Source organism: Achroia grisella, unplaced genomic scaffold (assembly GCF_030625045.1).
Source record: "Achroia grisella isolate CSIRO2021 unplaced genomic scaffold, CSIRO_AGI_Agris_v1 utg640, whole genome shotgun sequence".
NCBI lineage: Eukaryota > Metazoa > Arthropoda > Insecta > Lepidoptera > Pyralidae > Achroia > Achroia grisella.
In genome coordinates, this window is record NW_026712977.1 from 5,566,618 (window position 1) to 5,588,999 (window position 22,382).

The 22,382-nt window shown below is 32.7% G+C and overlaps 1 protein-coding gene across 1 annotated transcript; it reads right to left on the reverse strand.

Annotated features, from left to right (window-relative positions):
- Positions 1-1,366: 1,366 nt before the first annotated feature.
- LOC131849108 (transcriptional repressor CTCF-like) lies at positions 1,367-18,014 on the reverse strand. Its single transcript, XM_059199099.1, has 14 exons — positions 17,923-18,014; positions 16,137-16,223; positions 15,692-15,837; positions 15,038-15,193; positions 14,605-14,774; positions 14,122-14,291; positions 13,671-13,807; positions 12,949-13,099; positions 12,271-12,437; positions 11,808-11,944; positions 11,157-11,394; positions 5,289-5,487; positions 4,837-4,964; positions 1,367-4,507 (listed from the first exon to the last, which is right to left on the reverse strand). The coding sequence occupies exons 2-14, from the start codon at positions 16,219-16,221 to the stop codon at positions 4,445-4,447; spliced, it is 1,947 nt and encodes a 648-aa protein (XP_059055082.1). The 5' UTR covers positions 16,222-16,223; positions 17,923-18,014; the 3' UTR covers positions 1,367-4,444.
- Between the last annotated feature and the right edge of the window lie 4,368 nt (positions 18,015-22,382).

A 22,382-nucleotide genomic window follows, 5' to 3' on the forward strand; every position in this document is an offset into this window, starting at 1 on the left:
GTAGATATTGAGAATTGTAAAGTCTGAAGGAGCCAATATTAAGACACGCGTTGCTGAAGGTTCAATTTAAGACCCATTTCTATTTTTTAATTTTTATGAATGGGGAAGGTCCCCATTAGGGTAGAGATAATTGCAGATATAGTGCTGCAAGTGGGTGGTCCTTTCTTAAGTATTTAAAATTGGACTTGATTACCACGTTCAAGCCGGGGCCGATGTCATTAGTTTTGTTATGAGGCAGCACTCGACCTAATGACGCGCGTCGCGCGCTTGTTCAGAGCTGCAAACGCATTGTATGTTTGCTCAGTAGTACAATGAATGAAACTCTTACGTACGTGCGTGATACGTGGCTTTTCCTTCTGGAATTAATTCTATGCATATATTATCTATCAATCATTACTTATCTTATGATTAAATTTAAATTTTGCATTAAACAATATTTGTGTAAGAAAGCCAACAATATCTTAACTACTACTAAACTTTTAAGTACGACACCAGTTGTAAGCGATGTTTACTTATATACATTATATTATATTGTAACAATTTCATCAATCTACCGCAAATTGTGTTTACTATATGTACTTTTGAATTAAAGGCAGTAAATTATATTTAAAATAAAAATAAATAATTACTTAAATATTTATGTTTAAAGTAATTTTGTAGAGTTAAATCTTCGGGCACTTCTTGCGGGCGAACAGAAATATAGATGTCTATAGCACGTCAATGAAGTAAGACGACATTTATACACAGACAGATACAATAACAATTTTGTGTGCTAATCACCTCGCCCCTCGTATACAAAACGGTTCATAGCACTTACAGTATACCGATAATCAAACAATTATATACTGACGCGGTCCTTACTTATACATATAATAATTAGTACAAATCACGGCGGTTGAAACATTGCCGAAATATCGAAAACTCAATAGAATGAAACGTGGTAGATACCGTGATTTTTACTAATTGAACAATTGTTTTGCTTACATAATTGTTTTGTTTAAATAATTCTAAATGAGGCGCGATGGTCCTTTAGTTGTGAATATATGTGAGCAAATAAATATATTTATTGATTATCAACACACTTGCTCGTAAAGTGGTAAAAAAAATCTAATTATACATGTTTTCAATCAGCTCATATAGATTAAAGTGAAGTTATATTCCATAACCGCACGAGCTTTTTTACAAATTTCGCACTGCCCGTCGCGCTCCGCCAGCCAATAGACATCGCGATTAAAAATTTTTTAAAACAATTTATGGTTGAGTTTTACACACAGAAACAATTTTATATATATATATGAACGTGTAAATTGGTGACTATTATGTATTATATTATAACGTGTTTTTTGTAACTATATATATAACATTTCGATATTTCATGAGGCTTCTGTGTGTTGTGTTAAACTCAAGTGTGTTCAAAATCGTCGTACGATATACGTGCGTATTTAACACACTCGGCTATATTGCGCCCTTGTTTTCGGCTGGGGCTGAAATTCCGCCGTGTGTGTTATAACCGTCATAACGCACCTATATTAGTACTATACTATTATATATACTTATTAATTTACTCCATGCATTATAAGCAAAAAAAATCATAAGACGAATAAATGGATGATATATGATTTAAATTATTTAGTATTACAACACCAATGACTTTAAAATTATAGGCAATCAGAGATCATAGCATTAATATTATTCCTCACAAATACTTAATTAATTAAACTTAATTTGGTGGACCAGACATATAATGTATTAGGTAGAACAAAATAGACATTTACAAACTATAAGTGCCGCAATAATTACATTAATAGGCATGACGACAGTAGAAATAAGTTTATGATATCGGTTTGAAATAAGTGTACATTTTAATACACAGACAAAATGTTAATATTGATAAACAATAGTAGAATCTCTTTTTCTCTGTCATTCTCTTCCAAATAATACAGTTCTCTATCATATACAGAACATTATTGACTAAAGAAAGTATTCTCTGCAGCGGAGGCAAATCGCCATCAACCCGTTCAAAGTATTGCTTTTTAAATATATTAATATTAAATAAATAAATATTATCATTATATTAATGGCGAATAATTAAATGAACCTTATTATATTATGCTAATAATATTATTAGAAATCGACTCCAAAATATAATTAATGTAAAAATAACATATATTGAATAGTTATTAAAACATAGTCATCATGCCTATTACTTCCTAACCTTGGTTACCCTGTGCTATGAAATACCAGACTTCGACCATTGAGCCACGGGCATAAGTACAAATGAGGTATATTTTAAATAACGGTATATTCACTATTTATAGATAATAGAGTTATTGTATAAATAAATGTAGGTATTGGGTATAACTATTCATTTATAAGCTGTGATACATTTATCTTCATTAAATTTAAATTACGACACTTCCCCCTAATAGTAAAATTACACGGTTCACTCTCACAGACAAACCTATTAGAAACTAATTTGAAATTAATGTAAATTCTTAAAAAATATCATCTTTATATTAATTACAGTTTTATTTAGCGTTTACTAGTAGGGGGTTATGTATATTCTATAAAAAGTACCCCGTGAAGCATTTGTTACCAAATTTTATAGTTGTTTATTATTTGTTGCTACTACCAACAAAATAATAAACCAAATTGTGTTACAGTGTGGCAATAAAGTATGCGTTCTTTATAATTATATTTACACCAAACACTTATACTCCGACTGAATAATGTTAATAAGTATATATATATTTTAAATGTAAAAAGATTGATTATTTTTAAAAAATGTATAGTGTGAGCAATGGATTTTTATAAGTACATTTTTATGAGGAAGCCTGCCGAAAGTAAACTTTCGGGTAACAGTAGAAACTGCTTGTACAGATTTTAACATTATGTTCCCCATCCCACAAAAAGACTGGATAATGAACACAATATTGAAATCATATGACTATGACAAATTTTCTAAGTAACTACATAGCGAAGTTTTGTTTACATATAAAATTGTTTATAACTAAGTCTGATATAAAGATTTTGCTTATAGTGACATGCCGCTTATTGTGACCCAGTTTTTATAAATTGCGTCCAGTATAATGACCCACATGATTCCTAATACCTGCGCCAGCTATCGGGAAAGTCACGTGATACCCGACGACGTTCGGCGCGTGCATGTCTACTTTAGTTTTGAGTTTGTGGCCGCAGAATTATTATCTCGATTTGTTCATAGCAATATCAATAATTTGACGATGGTGTTGTCTTCTTTACACAATAGTATTACAAACTATTATTACAATATAAGGAAAGAAAACCAAACAAGTATTTTAAGTCAAGATTTCTTAAGTAAATAATGAAAAAATATACATACCTATGTACGTGTTACGTAGTTTTGATTTATATCTATTTTATTTCTCTCTATTAAAATAAATACATACTAACAAAAACAGACTTTCTTTTTTACAAAATGCCTTGTATGAAGTGTTATTTATCTACGATGTCATTATAAAGGATTCTACTGTATATACATTTAATATGGTGAAACCATTTTAACAGCGAGGGTTTTCTATATATTTTTATAATAAATATTGTTTATTGGTCAATATCCGTAGCTCACTTAATATTTTAAATGATTACCACTTCTTTATATTTTGTAACATGATTTAATACACAATACCTACCAAGTTCGCATCTTATTGTACATTTAATAAAACAATATAATACATTAATAATTCTGTACAACCCACGCGCAAAACATGCATCCATTTCTAATATCTATTCACATCATTGTAGTATTTATAAAACTACGATTTGAGAGATCAATGTCCAATTTAATTGCGATTGACCTGGAACTCTTGAACTTGGGAGAACAATACTAAAAATATAAAAACATTCCTTGCTAATAGTTTTTTATAATAAATATTATTATGCTTTTACCATGAAATATCTCATAATCACATTATCTAGTTCTTCTTTAACAAGGACAGTTTTTATTCACTACGCCAATAAAACGTAAAAAAAAATATTATTATTGCTAAAGCAAAAGCTTGAACAGAACATAATTGTATAAAGATTGCACAAATTCCGTAGGTAATTCGAGGATAGTTTTTATATTCCAACTAATTATAACATAGCGCGATCATTCACTTTGTCGTGTGATCGGTCATCCTCGACGCGCATAGTTCTTACCCGTTTGTGTTCTTTGTGATGTGATGTGATGATATTACAAATTATTATAAATAATTAAATCCTACTATGTAGTATCCGCGTTTAGCCTCTCATATGGGCTGATGTGCATGTAGAATAAATAAATAAATTGAATGTACCCTCCTAACTTGGTAGTGTCTTTACTGAATGTTGGATTGCTGCAATGTGGCCTTAGAATATAACCAGCAGCATTATGCCCATGAGGACATTGTCTCCCAGGTTTGTGCCCATAACCAACTGGAACAGTTCACACAAAGCGAAGCACCATTTTGTCGTTGTACGCTTCATCTTCTTCGGTTTCTTCTTCCTCCTGTGAAATTATCAATTATTGAAACTGCTTTTTCGATTTCGTTACTGTTTACATAAATCATGTAAAACTTCAATTAAAATTATTTGTTTATTCCGGTTGGTTTGCAAACAAAAATGTTACATTACTGTTATTTTGAATACGCACTGGTACGACTTGTGACTTACTCGGCTGTGGTCTATACTATTTTCTGTATACCATGTACTAGATGCATGCATATGTATGGCAAAACTAAAAGTCCATTACTCATTGATTTTTATACTTTATATCAATAATACACCAAACCGTTTGGTTTAGGCAATACAAATATTAATAGTATTCTGAGTACTAACATCAAAGCCAAAGCATGTGTCCACGTCCGTTTCAATCTTGATGTTACTACTGGCCTCCAGTTCTCGCCTGGTCCTCTCTTGCTTTATAAAATTCGGGTGTTCATCATCTTCATCGTCGCCTTCTGGTTCTGGATATATATACAAATAATATGTTACACAATTACACTTATTCACGTCATTGACTCTCTACTACGAAATGACAAATCTCTTAAGATTTTTCTTTAATTTATTATATTAATTTTAAACAATTCTTTCATTTCTAATTTGAAATTTTTTTTTAGAATTTTTCGGCTTATTTGTTTTGGACGCAACTATTAATATTTAATATACTATTATTTCCAGAAATTTTAGTTTTTTAACATTTGAATTTATAATCAAACTTCCAGATAATACTAGAGATACTACACAAAATTTGTTGCATTACTTTTATATTTTATTCATTTTAAACTCACCATGTTCTTCGTCGGTAAAGTCTGGCGCGTCGACCGTGACCTGCTGTTCTGTGCCGTCCTCTAATTGGATCACCTCGAGAACCACATACTGTTGGCCGTCACCATGCGTAACTGTTACTACCTCGCCGCGTTGAAGCTCATTCAGACCCAATTTCACCATTTCCGACTGCTCGGTATCTGATTCCACTTCCATTAGTTCCTGTACGAAGCAATGAACAATTACACATTTGGACCCACAAAAAATCCTACATTAATATTGATTAAATTAATACGACTAATTAAATCAATATTAATAGATATAGAATAGAGGGAAGTAAAATAAGAATAATATGTCTAGAAATATAGACGGCCTCGGTGGCTATGCCATTTGGTACACCGCCTTAACTCCGATAGTCACGGGTTTTGATTCCTTGCGTGGTTTCTATTTTATAACATAATTGTTTGTATTGATCTGAGTGTTTTCTATGTATATTTTGCTAGTATTTACAGAAATATATTCTATTAGTAGTTTAGTATCCATAACAGAAGCCTGCTTCTTAGCTTGGAATTATAAAGTGCTACTATACTGATATACTACATTTGTAGTACACAGTGTTTTGAAGAGCTTGCACGAATGAACGAGGCCGCAATGTCCCTCTTACAATATAGTAGTTGGATATTGAAATTGGAACATTGTAAAATTCATAATAAATCTGTAAAACACTGAGCAAAACTGTGGTTTGTATTAAAAGTTTGTTCGGTGAACGGTAAATAAGTGTGACTTATTTTAGTTACTAAGAATGTAGTATTTTATTATTACATTAAATTTAAGTCGGATGCGTCTCCCGTAATTCGCTGTATGTATTTCCCAAAGTTATTATTAAATTCTTTAAAAAAATACGAGAAACACTTATATCGGACTTTTAAGGTTTAATTATACATACAGGGGTAGATGGAAAGGATATAAGGGTACTAAGTCGCAAGAATACGAAAGTACCCATAATTAACAAATAAATTTTGTTCTATAACTTGCCCTAAAATCTAAATTATTTTCGAGAAAACTGGGCTGAAAGTTGTCATATAATATTACGATAATAACAATAGACACAGCTTTAACATCAGCTATTCTATTTCAATTTAGGAACTAAGAACTATTTGATCAGATCATAAAAATGGTTGTCTTTATAATATTTTTTTACGGTCTGACATTGCCCGTTACTCAAATAGTGTTGCCAATTAACTAAATTTCTTACAATTTGGTAACTAACTACCTTATCCTATCGCAAATATCACACACACAGGTGCTTTTATTTTAAATAGTTTAATAAGCTCTTGGTTAACGTATACTAGATACCTATATATAGGTAGTGCTTTATTGAGATAATCATTGTGGTAATGGTGATCTTCCATAATAATAACCAACGTTTATTTTATTCACTACTTTCTCTACAATGTAAAATATGAAGTAAGAAAAGATTCAATTCGCAATGAAGCCATTAGGTCGACCTCCACGCGTTACTACATCATAAACTACTAACATAATATAAAAAAATATTAGTAGTCCATGATACGTTTTAAAAAGTTTTTATAAAATTGTTATAAAACTTGTTTAATTCAGTCTAGTATTAAATGTCAAGGTTCCTGGCAAAATGTGTATCCTTATGATAATTGCTCATACATCCGACTGTGCGATTTTGTTATTTACTCATACTAGCTATATTATAAGGAGTACAGGATTAGCTTGTTTAATAATTAGGTACAGAATACCTGTTTCTAATTAAACGATTACAAATGTTTTGTTAGTCAAGTAACAATATATTTTACTAATTTAAACATAAATTATACGAATCTTATTATAACGCAATCTTTTCTCGCATGTATTATTCTTGTCATTTTAGGAAATAAAAGGCTTTTTTTATTTATTTATAATCCTCTCTCGCAGCCAAAAGGTGCATATAGCAAATAGAAAAAGTATTGGTATGAAACTCGCACAAAAACGTTGGCAAATTCGTCATTTGTAAGGTATAGTTACAAGCTGCTAGTACTTACTGCTATACCGCGCAGCTTCTCACGTTAAATACAGTCTACTTTACTCTCTGGATTTATTTCATTTAATGTAGATTATTGATATTTGAAATTTTGTTTATTAGTTATCTTTGTTTTATTTATTTGTCTTCTTTTGCCGTATTTAATAAATTTATCGAATTTAAATAAACAAAAAAAATTAAAGAGTTTCGCTTTACAGACAGTATTAGTATATACAATATAATGCGTGTTACTTTATATATAAGAGTAAATTCGCAAATTACTATTCCACTAAAGTTACAATATTATAAAATTGCAAAAAGAAATATTTTCTGATTATACTCCATGCATGTCTACGCGTCGCAAAAATGAGGGTGTAGTGTAGCAGTAACCACACACAGCTTACACCAGCTTTGTTCCATTATTTAATTTATCAGTTGACAATAGTGATCACTATCGCGAATGCATGATTTTATTATAATATATATACATACTGTAACAATTAACGCAGTTTTTCAAATTAATGAGTATTGTATGTTTCACGATATCTTCGAGGCAAACGGACTTTTTCCAGGAATCCTGCTTTAAAGGTAGATTTTCTGTCATAGAACAAAACCAATACCAATATTTCAGTCATATTTACTTCATAGGCAGAAGTTTTTTTATTTCAGTGTATCGATAATTAATTGAAGACGAGTCTAACAATAACAAAGATAACGATAGGTCTTGCTTTGTCACGTGAGTAGCACTTAAAATATGCACCAAATCAAATTAGGCCAATTCCGGATAGATAGTTCTAGCTTTATGTTCTCGCAGAACTGGTAATACTAATAAGATTTATTTTTAATATTCAATAGCTTATCAGTGTAAACAGCAGTGACGCAGGCGGAATTATTATAAATTATAAAATGTTGTTCACAACTTTTTTTATTCCTATTTTTACTTATAAATTAACGCAAAGCAGGGCCAAAACACAATTCCTTTGGAATATGTTACATTTTATTAACAGAAGTAAATAATAACAATATGTAAAAAAAAGGTTTTTTTATGCAACTGCAATGACGTCTATGTCTCGCAATAATGGTAAGTGCTAAACTGCTAACCATCGCCTATATTCGCTATGGTCGTAAGAGGTCGCAGCGGATTAGGTAGCAGTAGAACAGTCGCTGCATCAGAAATATATACACATATTAGGACAGTATATTACAAATTTACTTTGTGATTTCACTTTCTTCCATTATGTATTTTTGTATTTTGAAAGGATATTAATAATAAATTATAAAATTAAAGTAAGTAAGTGTTATCAACATTAAAGATTTTAACTTCTTATATTATTATAAATGCGAAAGTTTGTGAATATGGATGTTTGTTACTTTTTCAAGCAAAAACTACTGAACGGATTTTGATGAAACTTTACTATGTAGATAGGCTATAATTTTCATGAGTTTGAGTTATATATTTTTTTAATTGGTTCATTATTCATTCAATACCCTATAAATTCACTGCCGTATCTTAACTACAGTGTACAGATGTACAATTATTACATTAAAAATATATTAACGAGATATATATGATTCATAACTAATGTTCCTGTTGATAATTAATGTTTTAAGACGCACAGCAATTTATATAACAACGGTTCCCGCGACTTCCTCCGCGTGGAATTTAACTTTATGATTCTAACAGAAAAGTAAGCTAAGTTACTCCTTATTACATCAGCTACCTGTCAAAAAAGTCCCGTTAAAATCGGTCCAGCCATTTCAGAGATTAGCCGAAACAGACAGACAAAAATTGTAAAAAAATGTTATTTTGTTGTATGTACCGTATTTATATATATTCATATGCAGGTAGTAAAAAACGGTTATTTCAATATTACAAACAGACACTCCAATTTTATTTATATGTATAGATTAAAATCCTGGAGAATACACACAGCAACCCAAGCTAAGAAGAACTTATGTGAGTTATGGGTACTAGATAACTGATATAAATATTAAAATACGTTTTTTGTAAATACATAAGTAATATACATAGAATACGCCCAGACCAATACAAACAATCATACCGATGATTTCAAATATTCGCATCATCGGAGGAATTTAACTTGTGACCGTCACGAACGCACAGACCAATACAAACAATCAGATCGATGATTACAAATATTCGCATCATCGGAGGAATTTAACTTGTGACCGTCACGAACGCACAGACCAATACAAACAATCAGATCGATGATTACAAATATTCGCATCATCGGAGGAATTTAACTTGTGACCGTCACGAACGCACAGACCAATACAAACAATCAGATCGATGATTACAAATATTCGCATCATCGGAGGAATTTAACTTGTGACCGTCACGAACGCACAGACCAATACAAGCAATCAGATCGATGATTACAAATATTCGCATCATCGGAGGAATTTAACTTGTGACCGTCACGAACGCACAGACCAATACAAACAATCAGATCGATGATTACAAATATTCGTATCATCTGAGGAATTTAACTTGTGACCGTCACGAACGCACAGACCAATACAAACAATCAGATCGATGATTACAAATATTCGCGATATGTGAGCAATTTTACTTGTAACCGTCAAGAACGCCCAGACCAATACAAACAATCAGATCGATGATTACAAATATTCGCATTATCTGAGCAATTTATCTTTTGACCATCGCGAACGCCCAGACTAATACAAACAATCAGATCGATGATTACAAATATTCGCATCATCTAAGGAATTTATCTTTTGACCGTCGCGAACGCCCAGACTAATACAAACAATCAGATCGATGATTACAAATAATCGCATTATCTGAGCAATTTATCTTTTGACCATCGCGAACGCCCAGACTAATACAAACAATCAGATCGATGATTACAAATATTCGCATCATCTAAGGAATTTATCTTTTGACCGTCGCGAACGCCCAGACTAATACAAACAATCATACCGATGATTACAAATATTCGCATCATCTGAGGAATTTATCGTTTGACCGTCGCGAACGCCCAGACTAATACAAACAATCATACCGATGATTACAAATATTCGCATCATCTGAGGAATTTATCTTTTGACCGTCGCGAACGCCCAGACCAATACAAACAATCATACTGATGATTACAAATGTTCGCATCGTGCGAGGAATTTAACTTGCGACCGTCGCGTACGCCCAGACCAATAAAAACAATCACACCGATGATTGTAAATATTCGCATCGTGCGAGGAATTCAACTTGGACCATCGCGAGTAAACGCAGTGCACTAAAGCGACCACTGACGCCGGCTATAATTATAAATAATGCAATATAAAGTTAACACCTTTGAACTGAATTACTATAATATTATGTTGCGATAATAGTATGGCACATTAAATGTAAGTAATGTCAATAAAGAAGCCGTTAATATTATGTAATACAATACAAGTTTTACGCCTTAGAGTAATAGAATAAGTAATTTGTTCAGTAAAGTAAGTTGTTGATACTAATTCTACGCTAGCTAGAATATATTTAGTCTATTTACATGTAGAATATTTTGCATCGTTGTTCCTGTGTGCTGCTAACGATAGATAAGAAAATATAACATATTCGCATGTTTCAATAATTGTTAAAAATTAACGCATAACAAAATAGAACCCATACCAATGAATTTATATTCGAAACAAAGATTCATAGCTATTTCTACAAATCGATATTTTTAGTTTTAATATATAAAATTAAATAAATATTCTTTAAAGTTCAATTAGTTCCCTTAGAGATAATAATAGACTTGACAGATGTCAACAGTTATTTTCGTAAATACAAATTACACATAGATATCATCCAGATCAATAATCAAGTATTATTTACCTTAGGACTTTCATTGTCGATATATTTGACCTTCTTCTGTCGACCAAGCTTCAATGCTAGCGCCCTTTCCTGGTGTCCAGATTCAGGATCGTGCACAGCGAGATGCCGGATCAGGTTGCCCTTGTGCGCGAAAGTCCGGTTGCACTCATGGCATGTGTGGGTCTTCTCTTTCGGTGGCTTCGGTACATAATCTGGATTATGGTATAGATTTTGATGTCGTCGGAGCAGTTGCTTTTGTCTGAAATAGTTTTATACAATAATTTTTAAATTACTGCCGCATATCGTAAGTAACAGATAGCGCAAAACATCCCAGTGTTCCAAGTCATCCTCTCCTACTTGCGGTACATCCTGCTAAACAAAAACCAAACTGACGATCGAGAAATGGTGTTATAGCCATTCTATCCACACACAATTCCACAGACTGATGACGGGCAGCCCTGTCATTATTGCAAATAAATATGTTATGTATACTAAATAGAAATTCAGTAATAGGAAGTAACAGTAGTTCTGTATTACAAGGCCTTGCAGTCTAATTATAATTAGATTGAAATACTAGTATTAAATAAATGAATATCTAACTTAAATAGTTGTCGTTAAATGAATAAAAATGCATTCTATAGTGTCATGGCATTATTAATTGTGATAACTAACCTAAAAGCCTGATCGCACTGGTCGCAGACAAACGGTTTCTCGTCGATATGTTTAAGCATGTGAGACTTAAGATGCCGCAGCGTGGTGGATGCGTAGGGGCATACTTCGCACTTGTAACATTTCTCGCCTTCGTGGGTCTGTCAAAATATTATTATTTATTGATGCGGATTCATATACAATACTGTAAAGAGTGCATAAAAATTCTGAAGGAAGGAACTAGTTATGGATCTCTGTTCTGAAAGACAGCTAGTTACGGATTGTAATCATTCAATATTATTATACACATTGATGACGTGTTCCATGACCTCTGATCGCAATTCCAAGTCCATTCTTGTAAAAACTATTATAATTCGGGACCCAGTTGTTTTAATCATCAGTCACATATATTTTGTCTATCAAATCTAATACGATTCTAACTTAGTGTGAAACTATATATGATTAAGTGAGGGTCACACTATGTTACCTTTTTGTGGATTTTGCAGGAGTATCTGTCAGGGAAAGACTTCCCGCAACGTGTGCACTTGAGAGGCTTGTCGGACGTGTGCAGCTTCTGTACGTGGATGCGAAGGTCCGTTTTACGGCCACACTTGGCCGGACACAATTCGCACGCATACACCGGTTTCTCGGACACTGGCGAAGTACAATGTTAGTCCGAAAGGGTATGCTAACAGACTAGGACAGTAGCATATGTAGTATGTATACTAATAGTAACGACGAGACGAGACGCGTCAATACACACCACCTACACTCACATAATCAGATATGAATATTCACTACGAATTTTTAGTGAGTAATAAATTTAATGTTACTTCACATTTAAGTAAAAAAAAAAAACAATCGATTCAATTCAAAAACAGTAGTTAGATGCAATAAGATTATTAACAACGTATGATATGATACATACAATAAGATTGTTCCACAAAATACATACTGTAATTATTTTGGAAAAAAAATCAAAGGTGAATTCTAAATTGTCCCTATAACACCTTTACAAAAAAAACCTATACTACAAAATTGAAGATTTTATTAATGATAATATTGTTTAGTAGAAATCCTTCTTCCTCCGTATAATTAGAACTGTGTGAATACCACTACCTTCCCACTTGTTCAACATCTTTTACATTACAATATGGTCACATACCATTGTGAATCAGCTTATGTGCCTTGAGCGAGTTGGATTGAGTAAAGCACATGTTGCAGTGGTCACATTTGTATGGTTTCTCCCCAGTATGGGTACGCAGATGACGTTTCAGTTTGAACGTGTCGGGAGATGCATAGGTGCAATGAGGACACTGAAATAAATTTCATAAATTTGCACTATATGAAAACTTTCTAAACAATGTGATATTATGTGACAAGGGTCTGAGTGACGGTTTCGGGCCCAAACACGGAATTTATATGTAAACAAAAAAAAAATTAAATATTCACTAACGCAATCTATATTTCTTAATACTTTAGAACTTTCGGTATGAGTTATTTCTCAAGCAACATTTAATTTCTAGAACGACATTGTAATGCAAGTAAAGACACGTAAATTTTACGAGAATTCTGTATAGTAAAAATTTGAGTAGATTTAATTCAATGGCAAGTGCTCGCACGCTTTTCTAACTTTCTTTAGTTGTACTTTAAATATTTGACTTAATGTTGATTTTATTAAAACATATTTGATAAATATAAGAAAATAATAATATGACTGTTTTCTTTTGATTATTGTTTAATATAAAATGTGTGACGTCACTTCAGGGAAGGGGTTTTTAAAAATGTGACAACCTGGGTCAATCACAGGGGGAGGGATGAGAGTCCTGAAATTCGTGTGACGCAATTTATATGTAACATACAAATCTAAAATATCTCGTACTATACCTGGTAAGGTCGTTCTCCAGTGTGGCAGCGTACATGCCTGCGAAGTTTAGACAACTCGACGGATGCGTAGTCACACTCTGTGCATTTGTGCGGCTTCTCGTGCGTATGTTTGTATCGGACGTGTCGCACCAGCTCGCCTACACAATCAAGCTGCATGTTATTGCAGATCGACACGATCAGGTAAGGCAGGAAGGGTTGTGACAACTTTTATCAAAGAATAAAAGTAACATCCAAATAGCATATTCGTTTGTTAAACCTTGTTAATTGGCATAAATATACCCAAAAATTGACTACGATGATATGATTTGCAGATAAATACTCTTAATAAATAAATAAGGACATTTTTGCTTGTAGATGACAAAATCTTATAAAAATTGTAGATCAGTTTATATAGAAAATAAGGAAATTATATTTTTTATGACTGAAAACAAACAGAATATTAGATATTTACCTGAAGTAGTAAATGGGCTATTGCAGTACTTGCAGACGTGTGGTTTGACGCCATTGTGCATATTCACATGGTTCTGTAACGAGGATATTGTCTTGAATCCGCGCTCGCACACGCCGCACTTATGTGGACGCTCTTCCGAATGAGACTTCATGTGGCGCAATAATAGGTACCTGGTAACAAACCATAATCATATGAGACTATAATAGTTGTAAAAACCGCAACTTTATCTTTGATGTAAGAAAATTAACGAACTTATTGGCAAAGTTGGTAGGTCCATTTACTTGTGATATAATTTTACAAAAACAGTATTAAAGCTAATTATAAAATTACTATAATATTACAGAGTCCTTCACTGAATACCTAAAAATTGAAAAAAGGGTCAGTGATTATATAAAGCCAGATCAAAGTCAGTTGTTAGATTAGATGCAACCATAGGTAATGGCGTGTCTCCATCCATCTCATGTGCAGGATGATAATATTTACCGTCTATGGCTGGTGTATGAACAGAAGCTGCAAGTGAAGTGTGGCCGCAAATACTTGCGTTTCGTGGGTGGGGGCTTCAATTTGCCATCATCATCTTCATCACTACCATCATCTGCAGGATCCTCTTCTTCCTCAAAGTTGTATACATCTTCATTCGCTTTCTCCTCTTCCTAATATTGTGAAATATAGACATTTTATTAATAGCAATATAAAACTGGTAGTGAAGTAATTATGGTAGTCAAGAAATAGGGTATCAATACTAATAATAATAAATAAATTATGAATGAGTCAATGAAATATTTTTATTGTATGTTCACTACACAATACATTTATTAAAATAAAAAAAAACTTATTTTTTTATTAATAGATATAAATTAACTATCCCAATTCTGTAATCATTTGAAATTATTTAAGTAGTATTTGAAATTGTTACCTGATCCATCTTGATATCAATATTGACGACAGGCTTATTTTCTTCTTGTACCACCAAGACATAGCTGACTTCGCCAGTACTGGATTCTGATGGGAGAAGTGTCACTGCCTGGTAGCTATCAACATCGACTAACATCTGCTCCTGTTTAGGCATACCCTGCTTGAAAAAATATTTAAGTTAGGGCTAGCGATACAACTATTAAAATACTAAACCCTTAATTTGCCAAGATTTATTGTTCTTATTTTCAGCTTATTACTTCAGTTGTATTAGAATGGCTTCAAAACTTGTACTTTGTTAAATTATCTATAACAAATATTAATTGTATTACCAAATACAATATTTAAAAAATAAAATATATTTAAAAAATAACCATTATATACAACTAAAATTGTAATAGAACAGAATCTGGGGCTGTAAGGTAATTCATTTATTTTCACTTCATACAACTTTATGAATGATAAAATCTTAAGAACAAACTTGAAAATATTTGTTTTACAATATTTGAGAGATTGACATACTGCACTGACCCCAAATAATGGGATAAAGGCAAGGCAATGATGATTAGTATACTTTTATATATTTCAAAATTGTTCAGAAACTTTATTGTAAACATTGCTGACTACAAATTAATAACTATATATACAAATTACCAACCTCTGGCTCCTCAGTAACTATAGTGGACAAGGAGACCAGGTTCTGATTGTCCCCAGCCGGTTGGTAATAATATCTGCCCTCTTCATCCACAAAATAGGTAACTCCTGCATCCTGTTCATCTTCTGCATCCACATTAGCAAGTGGGTCTGTAAATTGGTGTAGATTCATGCATAAGTTATACAAATAAAAAAAACAATACAAATATATAAAGATTACATATATTTAAGTTACTAACATGTTGTATATAACATTTGTTCTACCTCTATTATTTATTTATTTTACCCCTTATTCAGTTTTAATTAAAACTTAGTTAATTTTAATGGTCATAGGCTGTGGTATATGACTATCAAATGGTCTAAATGCTTTTTTAATAACATAATGATGGCAAACATATATTCAGCCTGTCAATAAGTCCATAGGAACACAATAAATTACAATTATTTACCTGTCAGGACAGGTGGTGGCTGTGCAGTTTCATGCACAAATGGCTCCAAAACGACTTTGCCTTTTGCTTTTCTCTCCGGCGGCATGGCTGTAACAAATATTGGGATATAAATATCTATTACAGAGCATAAACAATATATACAGTCATGCTCACATATTACACTGTATTTATTGTATAAAACAACACATTTTAAAAGCACTTTGAGTCTTTGTGATGGGAATAGAAAAGCATGTTATTTATAGCAGGTATTATAGGTCAAATGTACATTTAATATTGAAAATGTTTGACTAATAATAAACCAATGTCTGGTAGATAATCAGTGGCAGAACTTATATTAAAACAAAACTCTTGATAACTTATTAATTATCTATATTCTGGCTATCTACAATACCTTTAAAATTATTATTAATCACATATATACTAACTAGTGTTACAAGGAGATTTTTGAGGTTTTATTTTCTAATATATCTCTAGAATAGTGGGTAGTAAGTACTGCTCTTTGGAATAGTGGATATGCCATTTTGTATGGTTAGATATAGTGTTGTTCTCTTTATGTTGTTTAAGATCTTAGATTCTTAATTAATTATATACCTATTCTATTTATGTTACATGTAAAATTTAATTTACCCTAAAGACAAGTATTACCAAATTAAACTTCTAGTCACAAATTTATAAATTATTTGAAAATTGCATAATGTATATAGGGAAACTAATATAATGATAATAGAAATAGGAATATATATCGAATTATAAGTCCTTAATAGTACAATTATGTTAAATAAATTTAGATCAACATAAAAAATGTTGGTGACACAATGGGTAAAAAAATTAACCATTTTAGAGTTGTTTTGGTTTCTATGCTGAAGTACAAACTTTTTGCCACTGAGAGTTATCTGTGTAGCACCATTTACTTACCAATCTGAAGAGAACCTACACCGTTTTAGCAGATCACAAAAAAATCAGGTTTCTACACTATTCACTGCACATTCATTGTCAGTTAGACGATTTTATAGATGTAGCACTTCTATAAATTATGATACATTGGTCCAGCAAAAACAGAACTTTAAATCAGAATATAGCTATGCATAACCCTTTAAGGTGTATTGTATGTATTGTAAAAAATCATTCCATTCTATTATTTTTCTTTATATACAGTATTAAAATTAGTACTACAAGTTTATAGGTTAATTTAGGTTATTTTTTAAATAGATATATAGGTATCTAACATAAACAATATGTTGCGTGAAATGCATACTACGTCAAGTTAATATCATGTGAATGACAAATGATAATATTGAGACTCAAATGTATGGTAATAGTATCTTTTTTAAAATGAAAATTATTTCAGAGACCTCTCAACACGAAGTAGTGAACCTCTTCAAACACGAAACGTTTCTACTTCGGGCTTCCAACACAATATGTCGTAATTGTGAGTTGCACTACTATTATCAACGTAGCTGGGCGGCCATCTTAGCAACATGTAACATTTGATTTAACACGCAAACTGATAACTTATTACAATTTCAATTTCACAACAAAACACAAATTATCTCCATACAATAATTATAGACAAATAGCGCCACAAACTGAGAACTAAGAGGTGATCACAGACGGCGCTGTTGTCAACAGCGAATAAAAATTTTCGAGTACTAGAGAATGGAATATACGTTTTCAATACGACTCTTTGTTCTAACACGTGTATAATAATGTCCAACCAACAAAATTTATGCTTAAATTATATTACATATAATGATTAAAAATCACAGAATAAACAGTAAATAAGTACCTGAATACCTTTAAGCTTCTAAATTTTACCAGTGGGGGCGTTTTAATCAATTCATTAGCGATAGTGACGCCGAGATGGCGGAACACGAGAACTACGAAACTACGAATGGAAAAAAATGTCGCCAGATATAAAATATTTGTTGTACTATCATCAAACAAGATGGCGCTCAAAACGAACGAATGAACGGAATGAAAAGTAATGCGAAGAACGAAATAAAATTTAGGAGTAACTTATTATTTTAAGAAAGTATTATTTTTTACAACCTTAGTATGTAGGAAATTTTGACGAAGGAAAGGAAGATTAAGCCAATCTTATATGTGACTTAGAAACACGATTAAGTAACCTTATGTAAAACTATTTATATTTCATTTATTATTAGGTTTTAAAATAATTAATTAGGTATATAAGTAGGTTAGGTGTATAAGTAGTATTAATCAGGTCAATATGGTGTTAAATAGAGAGTATTAGTTATAATAGAGATTTGAATCACGTAGCTAATTTTTGTTTTTAAATATTACATTCCTTTTATTATGGCTCTGAGTCTTCAGAGATTATATCATGTTATATAGGTAGAGGAGGGTGGGGGAATTACGGACGTAGGGTAAATACGGACTAACATATATCTGTTCAATCCCCCTTCGATCGATCCCCTGTCCAATTCAAACGGGGATCGATATTACGACGGCCTGAGCCGAGGTTCGAACCCCTAGTGGTGCCCTCAGACTAAAGTCGTATCCGTCAGGCAGGAGTTGGCTTTCAGCCGCTCCATAAGTCTTTCTGCGGGTTTGGAGTGCCATCATCACTCGCCCCCTAACGTCCGGTGAAGCTGTAAAGGCCAGCTGCGACCAACAGCATTAGAGTAGTCCGAAAAAAAAATCTGTTCAATCCTAACCTTCCGCGTCCTGTTGCTACGATCACGCGTTACATTTTCCCATCTTTAATGATCACCAACCTATCTATTTACTAAAATGACTGATAATTATGACGATGTAAATAGTGATTTGCGGCATCTCTTGCACTGGTATACGACTACCTAACGACCTCATGTTATACGCTAAAAACTAAAATGTGTTAATATTTTTCTCTCTAAAAGTTTTAATACTAATTCCAACATATAATTAAATGACGAATCTCTCGAATTTATAAAATCTACTGTCTTTCTACAATTCACATTAGATAATAAAACACAATGGGTTACACAAATTCAAAGTCTTGCAGGCAAAACTGCAAACTGCAAAGCAAACAGCAGTTTTTGCCGTGCGTAAGGTTAGACAGTAGGTACACCTCTTTAGAGTGTTATGTTTTTTTTTGTTTATGAGTGCACCCGCCTGCGCTAACGGTTTACGCTGGCAGGGCACCAGTGGAGGATGATAAGATGAGCATGAGGGCAGTCCATCGTGATAAATTCACCTGGAATTTATCACGATGGTTTCCAGGAGGAACCACGGGGAGGTCAACCTGGCATTGCTAGCAATGGGGTCGAGAGTCCACATTACTAACAATCCCTTTCCCCCCAGAGTATTATGTACTTCGAGTTACACTGACACTGATAGATTAGTCTATTTTAGATATTTTCATAGTTTATTGTCTTATGGAATATTATTATGGGGAAAAGCGGCAGAGATTAAAAATATACCTATTCTTATTACGAAAACGTGTTATTCGAGCGACCTATTGTATGGAGTGGTGACTCAATAAGAGACAAATTAAAAAAAGGCAAATATTCACAACGTTGCTTCTCAATTTATATGCTCAAATATTGTATAGGTTCTCAAAAATCTTCACATATTTAAAAAAAATTCATAATATTAATACTAGATTTAAAGACATACTTGCCGTCCTCATGTATCGTTTAGAAAAGTCAATAGGTCTTTTATGGGAATAGGTATAAAAATGTACAATAATATATCAAAGAATAAACCTTAAATAAATTCAAAACATCTGTTAAATCATATTTACTGAGTATGGCCTATTTTACTCACTAAACGATTACTTAAATGACGAGCGTGCATGGCAATAGTTGTTCACGCACGGGATTTTCATTTAATGTTAGACAAAAATATCTATATAAATATACGTTGTATGTAAACTAGCTGTTAAACAAATAGTAGGTAATTCAATTGAGTTTCTTGCCAGTTCTTCTCTATTAGATTTATATATTGAACTGGACGGTAGGGAAAAATGGTAGGTAATATAAAAAAAATTGACAATCATAAATAAAGCAGCTAAAAGGTTCTACACGAATGAAATGATCTTTGAATTTACTTAAAAATAAATTAAACGTGATCTCTATAGAATATTTGAGTTTGTCCTGAAATCACTTAAGTGCGAGAAAATCTAAAAATGGAACTGATAACCAGGTAATAAACCTCCGTCTCGGTCCTATTGGTATATAGTTAGTGCAAAATATGCAAAAATTAATTGCTCTCTGAAATGAAATTCGGTACCGTGCCTTTATAAAGAGTATAGCCATTTAAAAACTGACAGATAACACCAAAGAGTTCCGCACCAACTCACTACTGTGACTTAACATTATTTAAACCATTATTACTGACTCGTCCCATAGATGCTTTTGGCTAGAAATTGATAACGAAGCAGTTGGTTTTTAGGCTGAATATATCCTTATAACTTCCTTATACTTGTTGTAACAAATTATTGATTGCCTACTCATTGATTGACGATTACAGTTAAAAATAGATAATACTATTACTAGTCAATCTACCTGTGGCTTAAAGTCATAACTATGCCAATCTTAGACGCCTTTTGTGGAAAATTGTTTCATTATCGCCGCTGTCTTGTTCACTTTCTTATAGTGAAAAGTTGTTGAAGATCACAAAGCAACGAACATCTGGACTGTGAAGGTATAAATAATTTATCTTGCAAGTGGTTCACTAAAAAGATTGAGTTTAAATTGATTTTTTATCTAATAATGGCATATTTTTCTTTTTTTTTTATTTATGTGGTTATATATTGGATTTCCTTTCAATACAGCGGTTGCGCTATCGGTGTACGCTCGCTAGTAGATATTAGGAGTGAAACTCAAATTAATATTTTTGTACATTTTTTACTGGGTCGACGGCATGCAGCGCAATTATACTTAGTATAAAAGTAGTACCAACCACCGCATCAGTCACTCAAAGTTGGTTTATGTCTGATTAAATTTTTAACTAACGATATATTGTATATGTGCTATAAACGTATTTGTTGTGGTTTCGTTACTTGTAATTTCTTTTAGGCTAGAGGAGTCTTTTATATTTAACATTCGGCATGCGGTTTCATGATCATTTCTGGTTGTGGCAAACCTGTCGCAATCTTTAACAAGGTGGAACATAGTTTGTGGAGTAGTGTTGTCGCACGGGCAAGTGACACTATTAATTATTTTGAAACGGTGAAGGTATTGTTTGTGATATCCATGCCCGTTTAAAAATTGCGTGATTTGGAAGTTAATAGGAAAAACTTTTATTACGTTCAAGAAACTATTGTGATCTGGGCACCATTTCTTGGTGTATAGGCTATTGTTGGGGTTTTCATAAAGAGCAACAGAGTCAGAAGTACAAATCATCCGGAAGTGCTGTTTTACGTAGCTTAATGGAAACTTGCAAAATACAGGAGCCGTGCGGGCGGTAGCGCAGACCCTGCAGCTTGATCAGCCTTCTCGTTGCCTTCAATCCCGTTATGAGCTCGAAGCCAAATGAATGAAATGCTTGTTTCAGCTGATCTTGCTAATACTTAGACTGTTGTGTATATCGTTTGCAAAAGAGTAACGAGGATTGGGATTCGAAAGTTCCATGATCTATCAGTAAGAATGGTAGCGTTATTATATCCACGTTTAATGATAATATTGCAGGCTTCTCGAATGGCCAACATTCCGCATTTTTTAGTATGTATCCATTCACCCGTTGGACTACACACCACCACTGCTGCACCAACGCCTCTTTCCGATTTACTGCCATCTGTATAAAATTCATATGTATCAGGACATAAGACTTTAGAGAGCTCTTCCGATGTGTTGGACTCTTTAAAAATAATTCCTTTTCTCAGGGATGGGTGCAGAAAGCTCGAAGGGGAAGCTGGGAAATCAAGTGAAATGTCATTCGGCAAAAAGTCGGTTATATGCGTAATTCGATTCATCTCTGTGCTGGCTATCTCTTTGACTTTACTACAGATGGGAGTCAACTGAGCTAGAGTTATGGCTGTGGCTGTACTAATTGTTCTAAACCATGGCATATTAGGTGCATCATGTATATTTTATTAATATCGTACATACGTCCTATTTAAAAACAACAGTATCGTTCATTCTTTAGCAGTTAGGTGATAACTGGAGTGCCAAATTAGTGGTATTTGGCTATTTGGGAAATTAGAAAAACATATCCAATTCCACCGAAATTGTAGCACTGAAATTGGGGAAACAAATAAAATAATTTAAAACCCCTTAATTTATATTTATTATGCACTAATTA